The sequence below is a fragment of the Acomys russatus genome, chromosome 19 (assembly GCF_903995435.1).
Source record: "Acomys russatus chromosome 19, mAcoRus1.1, whole genome shotgun sequence".
NCBI lineage: Eukaryota > Metazoa > Chordata > Mammalia > Rodentia > Muridae > Acomys > Acomys russatus.
The window spans coordinates 4,182,779-4,193,787 of NC_067155.1; the positions used below are offsets into that span (position 1 = coordinate 4,182,779).

The 11,009-nt window shown below is 54.0% G+C and overlaps 1 protein-coding gene across 3 annotated transcripts in view; it reads left to right on the forward strand.

Moving 5' to 3' along the window:
- The window catches only part of Kctd15 (potassium channel tetramerization domain containing 15), a 14,898-nt gene extending 6,156 nt beyond the window's left edge, over positions 1-8,742 (forward strand). For all 3 annotated transcript variants that reach the window (XM_051162197.1, XM_051162200.1, XM_051162199.1), the window contains exons 5-7: positions 3,231-3,375; positions 6,413-6,718; positions 8,054-8,742. In XM_051162197.1, the coding sequence (XP_051018154.1) occupies positions 3,231-3,375; positions 6,413-6,718; positions 8,054-8,212 (610 nt within the window). In that variant the 3' untranslated portion in view covers positions 8,213-8,742. The remainder of the gene's footprint in view (positions 1-3,230; positions 3,376-6,412; positions 6,719-8,053) is intronic.
- Positions 8,743-11,009: the final 2,267 nt, after the last annotated feature.

The following is an 11,009-nucleotide window of genomic DNA, read 5'->3' on the forward strand; positions in this document are numbered from 1 at the left end:
TGGGGAGCTACAGAGCTGTTGTGGAATGTTGCCCCTTAAGGTCCCCCCTCTTTTTTTTAAGTGGATTATTGCAGTTCAGGAAAGCTGTATCTCTGACTGGGCAGGTGGAGATGGAGAATTAAGAATGCTAAAGTTAGCCACCCATGGAGACAGCTCCAGATGCCAACAGTGTGGTACCCCACCCCCACACCCCCTCTCTCTCTCTCCTCTCTCTCTCTCTCTCTCTCTCTCTCTCTCTCTCTCTCTCTCACACACATACACGCACGCACGCACACCCCAGGGTGTGCAAAAGTCAGGGAAAACTGCCTCTCGCCTCTGAGCTCATATCATTTTATCCCAATATCTGGTTCTCAGCTAATCAAACTGGCCTAGACCTTGGGGGCCTGGTGCTGGGTACCCCTTGTGGCTCCCCATGACCCAGTGGCCTGAGGTTGGTCTCCCTGTGTCCTACCCACTGGGTGTCACTTAGCTGCTGCTGGCACAGGAGCAGCTCATGAAGATGACCAGGTGCACCAGAACACGTTAAAAGAAGGACAACTGAAGGCAAGATGGAGGCAACATGATGGCGCCCTTTACATGACAAGTGGCTGCACAGTCCCTTATGCCGGTCCCAGCCGCCAGAGTGAATTCACCAACTTATCCCGCAGAGGACCCTCCAAGAAGGTTCCCACCGAGACATAGGAAGCCACCACTAGGACTCTGGAGGTCACGTGGGTGCTTGCTCACAAGGCCAAACCACGGAAAGATCTAGAACCTGCTTGTCTTGGTTCCAGCACACAGCCTAGAACCCAGCCAGCCCTGGACCGTGGGTGGACTGGGAGTCCTCTAGACTGGCTGGACACTCTGGAGCCTCAGCCAACTCTGACATCAGAGCCGTTTGGAAACCCAGCCAGACCCAGTGTTTTGCTTCCTACGCTGAACAGACCACTTGAGCTCAGCCGAGGAAGGATGGATGGAAGAAAGGAAGGCTGCGATGTTGATTTACTGACTCACCTGTGCACACGTGTCTGACCTCTTTCTTGGCTAGAGCCTGGTGTGGACCCTCAGCTATCCACCCTGGCATTTGATATCCTGGCTGAGTCACACACCTGTGTCTAAGGATTCTGGGTGTGCCCTTCCACCCCCACGCCCCACACACGCACACACACACACCCACAAACTAAATGTTCAAGTTCTGCCAGGCCAGGTCTCAAGTGAGCTATGGAACACAAGGGTTTCCAGCAGGGATGTCGTCACCAGGCAGTGGGGATACTGCGTTCTCATTAATCGGTCACAGTGGCCTGCATGGAGTGTGGCCCCTGTCAGGAGGAGTCTCACATACCCAACCCAGAGGGAGAGAGCCGGGCACGGTGGCCCAGGTGTGGATGGACTTTTAGATCTGCTCTTCCCTATGTCCTGGGGAAGACATTGTCATCAGCAAGCCTCGGAGCCCTGAGGAGTTGTGTTTGTCAGTTGTACCTCTGGTTCGTCAGGCTCTGGCCCTCCACACCCCTAACCACAGGCTCTGACCTGCTCACTCCCATCCGCCACACAGCCTTGCCCTTTTTATACTGTCTCCCCTGGGACAGGCTGAACTGTGTCCCCAGAATGAAATCAAGTGGTTGCAGTGCCACCAGAACGTAGAACGGTGTGGATCGGGGGGGGGTACCTAGGAAGGGGCTTTGGGGGGCCCTGAACCTCTCACTGTATGGCAACTGCTATGCTCTGGGTACATATGCTCTGGGAGCGGCCGCCATGGACTAAGCAGGCTGTAGGAAGGGGGCAGGGTAGTTGGTACAGGCAGAGTGAAAAGGGCTTGAGCCTAGCTTGTGCAGGCCAGGCCAATACATCTCTTTATCCCAAAATCCCTTGGTTCTTAAAGCTTTCTTTTTGTTTGTTTGGTGGGGTTTTTTTTTTGTTTTGTTTTGTTTTGTTTTGTTTTGCGACAAGAGTTTTTCTGTGTAGCCTTGGCTGTCCTGGGCTCGCTTTGTAAACCAGCCTGGCCTTGAACTCACAGCGATCCTCCTGCCTCTGCCTCTGCCTCCCAAGCACTTGGATTACTGGCGTGTGCGCCACTGTGCCCAGCCTCCTCTCCAAGGCTTTCTTAGAAAACAGTTACCCGGGTTTGGTGTCCACTGGCCGCCGAAGGACACTGCCCACCTCCCTTCTGCTCCCAAGCGAAGTTCTTAGCTGCCCCCCCCCCCCCCAGCCCACTTCGGGCCTCCTGATTGTTTAGTTTAGGCCGAGATAGCTTAGCCTGCAGAGTGGTTAGCCAAACCAGCTGCTGCCACTTGCGTGCATTAAGGAGGCACTAGCCCAGGCTCTAAGGCCGGGTCCCTCCTCCGTGGAATGGACAGGGAGAGAGATATCAGGGACTTGCCTAAGGCCTTCTCACAGCCTGTGTCGGGAACACTGTCTTTCTAGGCACTTGTGTTTCTGCCCAATCTCCGTCTCTCACCAGTTGTACATAAGCAGTGACATGTATGGATGCCTGTCCGAGGCTCAGACCACGCAATCACGGGCTTTGGGGGTTGTGCGCCTGTTGTAGCCCATATGTACTCTCTCTTCCTGTCTCCCCGCCCCATGGATTCCTTAAATGAACAGCTATGGGAGTGCTTGTAACTTCGTGTCTCCGGAGTCGCTTTTGTTAGCTGGCGAGTGTCACTGCCTGGGTCGGCCTAAGACCCTGCAAGCCCATGCCTGTTGGCCGAATGTGCTGTGTATCTGACGTTGGTTGAGGTGGCTTGGGTGAGACGGTGTGTGTCCCAAGAGACATGGCTGGTTGACATAAGTTTAAGCAGGTGTGTGGCTGGGGGGCTGGAGCGCTTGGCATGGTCGACACGTGTTTGCTGGGTATGTCTTTTTGGGCATGGGTGTGTGTTCAGCTCGGACCGGCTGGTTTATGTGGCATCTGCATTTTGTCATGGGTTTCCAGGCCTGTAATATGTGTCAGCATGCCATCGGATTTAGCTGGATATGTATTGTCCCTTTGCTGGCTATGGCTTGTTAATGTGGTTGGACTGTGTGACGTGACTGCCCTGGTGTTGTTCTGTGTGTGCGGAGGTGACCTATCTGCCGTGTGTGTGTGTGTGTGTGTGGGCGGGGTGAGATGTCAGGCTTGGCAAGGTCTCTAAGTTAGCTACCAGTGACCTCTTGCCCCTCCATCCGAGTGAGCCCTAAGGAGTTGGGGCGGAGCAGGTGAACTCAACCCTACCCTGCCCATATCACCCTCCTCGCCTTGTCTCTCCCAGGATAAGCCGCCTCTTCAACGGCACGGAGCCCATTGTCCTAGACAGTCTCAAGCAACATTATTTCATCGACCGGGATGGGGAGATTTTCCGCTACATCCTGAGTTTCCTGCGGACGTCGAAACTGCTGCTTCCGGATGACTTCAAGGTAAGTCCGCAGCCGGCGGCACCCCCTGCGCTGCCTGTGTCGTGGCATTGCACAGGGGGACGCTGTGACTTAATAAATGGACCCACGGTTGTCATGGCAACCGCAAAAAAAAAAAAAGTTAGCCGATGGAGCCAAGGGCTAAATCAGTTTTTCTAAACCCATTTTGCTTCCTCACATCTTCAGCGTATTTATCAGGGTGTAAAGACAATTAAGCTTTGGCACTTACCCCAGGTTGATGTTAACTGTGCTGAAGGACTGTTGTGCGCTGGAATAGAGGAGTTAGGGGTCCGTGTGTGCGGTGTGTCCTTGTTGGCAGTTTGCAGTGGGGAAACCCCCTAGGAGTAAGGTGGTAGTCACCCCTTTAAACGAACAGTACTCCCAGGACTCAGGATGAGCTTGTCCCAGGTGACTGGTGATGGTCCCCCATGGTCCTGCCTCGGTGCTGAGCCCTTCTGAATTCCTGGGAATCATGGGAGGAGGGAAACTGAGGCCTGGCTCTTGCTGGCAAATGCCTGCCTGACTTTGCTCTTTCTGCAGCGACCACTGCAGCAGCAACCCCCCCGGGCCCTTTTTCGTTCAGCCTAGTTACTAAATGGCAGCAAAGGAATTTGGTCTGAAAATAAAACACTGCACAGGAGGAGGCCATAAGCTTTGCTCCTTCCTTCCAGTCTAGAAAATAGAGGTTGAAGCCGGGCGTAGTGGCACGTGCCTTTAGTCCCGGCACTGGGGAGGCAGAGGCAGGTGGATCTCTGTGAGTTTGAGGACAGCCTGGTCTACAAATTGAGTCCAGGACAGCCAAAGCTATACAAAGAAACCCTGTCTCGAAAAGGAAAAAAAAAAAAAAACAGAAAAAGAAAATAGAGGTTGAGTCTAGATTACATGGGGCCAGCACTACAGATTGTGCCTGGTGCAGTGGATCATACCTTCATCCCTAGACTTCTAAGACTGAGACAGGGGCATTGCTGAAAGTTCTAGGCTAGCCTGGCCTACAGGGTAAGGCACTTTCTCAAAATAGGGGAGGAAGGGGTCATCAAGCATGATGGCACAGGCCTTCTATCCCAGCAGGGGGGAGGGGGAGGGGGGTGGAATAAAGGGTGGCTGATCTTTGTGAGTTTGAGGCCAACCTGGTCTACTTAGGGAGTTCCAGGCCAGCCAGGGCTACATAGTGAGACCCTGTCTCAAAACAGAGAAAAATAGGGGGCTAGAGAGGTGGCTCAGAGGTTTAAGAGCACTGTCTGATTTTCCAAAGGTCCTGAATTCAATTCCCAGCAACCACATGGTAGCTCACAACCATCTATGAGATCTGGTGCCCTCATCTGGCCTGCAGGCACACGTGTGGGCAGAATACTATATACATAATAAATAAATAAATCTAAAAAAAAAAAATCCTGTGTTTAAAAAAAAAAATAATAATAATAATAATAATAAGTAAACAGAACACAGTACCCATCAAACCCATTAGGAAACCTGGTCTGGATGGGTTTGAAAGAAACAGTGTTGGGCTGGGTGGTAAAGGATGAACGAGGCAGACAAGTGTGAGGAGCCAGATGAGGGGCTCGGGCGGCACTGGAGAGAGGGTCTGGAGGCTGGGCTCTGAGAAGCAGGAAGCCGGGGAGGCCTCTGGTGATTTCCTGGAACTTGGTGGGTGGCTCAGCATTTGGCCCAGCTGAGAGTAGGGTAAGAGTGATCAGGGTTGCAAACTGGAAAGATGGTACTGGCTCTTGTGGGAGAGAGAGAGAGAGATGCAGGCAACAAGAGTGGGAACAGGAGGCTACTTACATAGGGCACCATGTTTCTGGGTTTGCTGGGAGCAAGGCACGGACTAATGGACTAGCTTAGGGGGAGGGTGCTAAGGCTGGGAGTGGGGATTATTGGGCCAGGAGGTACTAGACGGTGTCCTCAACTTGCAGCTTGAGCCCTAAATCAGTCAGTGAAAGCCTAGGCATGGGACGTTCCAAGCTGTGAGGAAACATTTGCTAAAGATGTCACTAGAGCTGGGAGAGCAGAGACCTGGGAGCCCCCAAGCAGTCATTACGGAAAGTGGGCAGGGTCACAGCTCATGGTGGGGGGGTGGGCGGATGATGGGTTAGGATTCTGGGCCTTTGGGCTTTCAGCGTGGGTGGGCAGTGCCTTGAGACTTGGTTCTTTCTTGCCTTTCCTCTGGGACCCTCCCAGAGTCACCGCCGAGGCACAGAGCTCCGGTACTGATGGACACAGGGCTAGTACCAGGGTCTGTGTAACAATTCGCATGAGTGTGCTAATTGGTGAGGAAGTAAGCTTCGCTTTCAATCCCCGGGGACCCTGTCATGTCTCTGCTTCTCAGAGCGTTTATATTTGTTGTAAAGAGTGGAAGCTGGCTCAGGGAAGGCTACTATCAGGGTCGTGGGCCTTGTGGCTGTAATGCACCCCAAGTAGGTCTGCCGGGAAGCTGGGCAAGGACACACACAATGCCCGAGAGTCAGTTTAATGTCTTCTCTGAGTGGGTTTCCAGGAAGAGCAACATACACACACCCCTCTTCCAGCTCTCTCTCTCTCTCTCTTCTACCCCCCCCCCCCCCCCCCAAACCTTCATTTTATCCGAGACTGGGTTTCTCTGTGTAGCCCTGGCTGTCCCGGAACTTGCTCTGTAGAACAGGCTGGCCTCGAACTCACAGATCCACCTGCCTCTGCCTCCCGAGTGCTGAGAATAACTGAGTGAGCGCCCCACCACCACTGCTGCCCCAGCGGCTTCCCACTCTTTCTATAACATTTCTTGTTTGCCATCCAGTCAGTTGAGGGTCCAGGAAGAGAGTCTTAGCAGACGCGGCCCTGCTTGCTCTGGATTCTTTTTGTTGGAGAGGAGATGGGGGCACATTCACTGTACAGTAGAACCGGCCACCCTGGTTCACATTGTGTCCTGGGAGTGACCACCACGTCTGTGAAGAGGGAGAAGGGGCGCCCCCGCACCCCCACCCCACCCCGCGCTGGGGATGGGGTAAGCCATACCCAGGCAGGACTTCTTCCGGCTTCCCCGACGATACTATGTGTTTGTCTACAGGACTTCAACCTGCTGTATGAGGAGGCGAGGTACTACCAGTTACAGCCCATGGTGCGGGAGCTGGAGCGCTGGCAGCAAGAAGAGGAGCAGCGACGTCGCAGCCGGGCCTGTGACTGCTTGGTGGTACGGGTCACCCCTGACCTGGGTGAGCGTATCGCACTCAGCGGGGAGAAGGCTCTCATTGAGGAGGTCTTCCCAGAGACCGGAGACGTCATGTGCAACTCCGTCAACGCTGGCTGGAACCAGGACCCCACGCACGTCATCCGCTTCCCCCTCAATGGCTACTGTCGGCTCAACTCCGTGCAGGTGAGGGCCGTGGGCTGCCTTCCCCAGAGGCTCCCCCCACCCCACCCTACCCTACCCCACCTTCTGGGATGCAGAGAGAGAGATGGAGGGAGACCCAGTCCCCAAACAGAATGGCCGAAACCCCCATAATACAGAAAAGGCAACAATGTTTCGATGCATAATTTATGCCTTGCTCATAATTAAATGATGGTTGCCTGGGGGAGGGACTTAAAAAAAATTGATCTGTACTTTTCTTTTTTTCCCCCTAAAAAGATGTTCTATTTAAAAAAAAAAAAAAAAAAAAAATGGCCCAGAGTATTTTCAAGGGAACATGCTTCATTTAACATGCAGAGGCTGACTTTGGATTCAAATCAAACCCAGGCACAGGAAAGGCAGGGAGCCTTCCTCTGAGGCTGGCCCCGGGGCCACTGGCAGGCAACAGCTGCCTAGAGCGCTTCTTCCCCAGACAGGGTCTTATGTGTAACTCCCGCCTCGGCCTCCCAAGGGCTGGCGTTACAGGTGTGTGCCACCGCAGCCCCCTGCCCGCAGTGTCTCTGAACCGGCTCTATCAGGCAGGATGAGTATGCCAGAAGTGGCATACCGAAAATGATGTGGTAACTGTTTTTCTGAAAGCTTTTTCTTCCTGACTCAGGGGCACTTATATTTTGGGCTTAGAACAGAAGGGGCCCTTTGGGGAAAGCCCACCCACCCCCACACACACATCCTGCAGTTTACTAGTAGCAAGACTGGGATATAAGATCAGCCCCCCACCTTCCCAGAGACAAACATAAACCCAGGCGGCCTTGTAGTTCTACAGGGACTCCTACCCTGAGAGGACGCCCCTCTTTCCCTCTCTACCAAGAACTCATTTGAGCTGATGAGCCCTGGGGCTTCAAACCATCTGGGACTCGGCTCCAGGAAGCAGGTGGCTGCCCCAAAGCTAAGGGGCTGGGGCTTTCCATTGTTGGAACAGGAGATTGAGAGAGGGGGTGCCTGGGGCCATGTTGTGTTTGAAGTTGGGGGTAGGGCACACCCTAGAAAACAGGGAAGGGACCCCAAAGCCTCTTTTGCTCCCCTAGTTCTCCGTTGTACACACCTGAGGCAGGGGTGGGTGGGGGGTGGGGTTAGCCTGGGTGGAATATGAGGAGTGGGTAAATTGAGGGGCCCCTGGGCCTGACTGCGTCCATCCCTCCTAAGGTAGGATCCAGCTGGTGGTGCATGCGGCTGGGACCTTTGTCAATGAGAGATACTGGGACTCATCCGAAGGTAGCTTGCTCTGCCTGGCACCCAGCTTCCCACTTGGCCAGGCCGACTCTGGCAGCTGGGCACTGCTGACCTCCCGTTCTAACCCTGCAGGTCCTGGAAAGGCTGTTTCAGAGGGGTTTCAGCGTGGCTGCGTCCTGCGGGGGCGGTGTAGACTCCTCTCAGTTCAGCGAGTACGTCCTCTGCCGCGAGGAGCGGCGACCGCAGCCCACCCCAACTGCCGTCCGGATAAAGCAAGAACCCCTGGACTAAGGCCCTGCTTCGGTGGCCGCCTGAGACCCGCCCCCCCATACTGCTGAGGAGCCCCTGCCTGTTTGTGACTGAGGGTGGGAACGGAGGGTCTGAGCTCATCCCTGGGAATGCCAGGTGTCGCATGGCAACAGAATGGCGGGGTTGCCGGAGGCGGGGTGCCCGCGGAAGGACTGTTGGTGCAGCCCGGAGATGCTGCCGCTGCAACTATGCGGCAGGCTTCCGAGCCCTTCTGCTCCTCAGCCTGGTACAGCGTTCCTCCGCTGGGCCAGTCACTCCAGAGCCGCTGTTCATCCTCTGCGCTTGGCAGACGTCATCGGCAGGTCTCCTCGCGTTGGAGGTGGCTTATTTTTCTACAGTATTTAAAGCAGAACTAACTGTCGCTGCACAGGTCAGCAAGGCCGACGAGGACCATCATTGCTCCTACCTGGTGCTCAGTTCTCAGTCCAATGTTCAGTTCAGCAAACCTTGCAGAAGGATGGGCTGCCGGCATCCCGGCCCAGGTTCCTGCTGAGTTGGGGCTGTGGTGGTGGTGGGGGGTGTCAGACAGAGGTGGGGTGCTGGTGCTGCTGTAGGAGATAGAACAGGGTCCCATAGGAGCAGGGCAGCCAGGAAGAGGGCCATGGGGTAGGGGGTGCTGTGTGACTCTGTGACTTGTATCTGAGACACTGTGCTGCCACCTGTGTCCCAGACTGCCCTTTGGTGCACACCTGGCCTGCCAATGCCCAGGGACTTCCAATCCCAACTGACTGCGCTCACATCCGGGTTCTTGGAGAAGTCTCCGCCCGTCCAGTCAGCAGGGGACCACAGCTTATCTCAGGAATGGGCCCTTGTACCGAGGGACTAATCCCCGTCAGCACCAATCTCTGGGTCCCACTCAGGGAGCCAACCCTCCACCCCAGCTCCAGTTTCCTCCCACACTCATATGCACATCAAGTTTTAACTAAACGTACTAGCCTGTCAGTAAGGCCCAGACTAAAGCTTACCTAGTGCTCTTAACCCCAGGTTTCCAACAAAGACTGGTCCCGGGAAGTCCTCATAGACCTGCGCTCTCCCAGATGGCAGGCCCAAAGACGGACAACCCTGGCCTTGTCACGGCTCCCGTAGCTCCTCCCAAGTGGAGGCATGACAGACAGAACTGATGGACGGGGCGCCCTGGCCGGCACCCCCCCACCCTTCGTGTATAAAACGTCTGTAGACTTGTACATGAGTCCTTTAATATTGTAAAGATGCTGTTGGACAATTGTTTTGTGTTTGTGTAAACTCATTGCGTTCCCGGTTTATGCCATAAAGGACGCTATAAAAAAAAAAGTGTGGCTCTCTCCTGTGCAGCAACTACAGCCAGGTTCCTGCACTTGGCTTTTGGCAGAGAAGGTTGGGGAGCCAGTTTCCTTCCTGGGCTCTTGGGGTTGAAATCAAGGAGTAGCCATGGGGGCCACCTTGTCACAAGCTTACTGTTGTTTATTGCATTTGGGTCTTCTTGGGTTTTTTTGGGGGGGGGGGGTTCGAGACAGGGTTTCTCTGTGTAGCCTTGGCTGTCCTGGACTCGCTTTGTAGACCAGGCTGGCCTTGAACTCACAGTGATCTGCCTGCTTCTGCCTCCCAAGTGCTGGGATTAAAGGCGTGTGCCACCACCACCTGGCTGCATTTGGGTCGTCTTTAGTCACACCTGTGAGTCCCCCTCTGGGCTCCAGGGATTCCGAATTCTGATTCTTTTTTTTTTTTTTTTTTTTTTTTTTTTTTTTTTTTTTTTTTGGTTTTTCGAGACAGGGTTTCTCTGTGTAGCCTTGGCTGTCCTGGACTCACTTTGTAGACCAGGCTGGCCTCGAACTCACAGCGATCCACCTGCCTCTGCCTCCCCAGTGCTGGGATTAAAGGCGTGCACCACCACGCCCGGCTCCCCAAATTCTGATTCTTAGCCTCTAACCAGATGCAAAGCTGTGAGGGGTTTGAGACCACGCTCAGATGTTTGGGGTTTTCTCGTATTCTAGTTGGAGCAGAATTGATGTTCATTCTCCTTCCCCTCCTTTTTTTTTTTTTTTCTTTAGAGAACTTACTGTGTACCCAGGCTGGTCCGGAATTCACTGTGTAGTTACTGGCCTGAGAGTCCCAAGCCCTGGGATTGCAGCCGCTTGCCTCACCTCGCCTGTTCTGCTTGGACAGATAGGCAGTGCTACGAGAAGGTGACGCAGCGGGTCTCAGGCCAGCCAAGGGACAGAGGCTTCGCAGCCAGTTTCCCATTATGTCCTTCCCACGGAAGGAGTCTGAACATGTCACGTAGGCCTCTGATTTTAACGAGCTTTTAAAAAAAATTTTTTTTTTTTTAACTCAAAAGTCCTGTCTGTTTTAAGGCCACAAGGACCCGTTTTACATGCCTGTCAAGGGTCGCCAACCTCAGAGTTTGGGAGGACAAGCCAGCATGTTCAGTCTGAGGCCTCAGAGACGCCACTCCCAGGATACAATCTAATTTGCTGGACAAACTTGTTGGGTTTCTCCGCTTAGTAGCTGCCTGCAGCTGGCACTTTGGCACCAAGCAGGCATGTGAGAGGAGAAAAAGGGCTGTGTGTGTTAGCAAGGAAGTCCTACGGAAACACCTAACGCTGTGTGTGTTTGTGGGTTTGGTTCTGTTTTGTTTTCCTTAAGCATAGTAGTGTGGAAATAGCATCCTGATGGGTAAACATCCTCTAGTAGTTTCAAGCCATCTTTTGAGCAAGAAAGCTGCAGTAGGGCGTGGTGGGCACTTTCGGGCATCCCGGCAGTGGGAGGGGGAGGCGGGGAGATCAGGGGTTCAAGACCATCT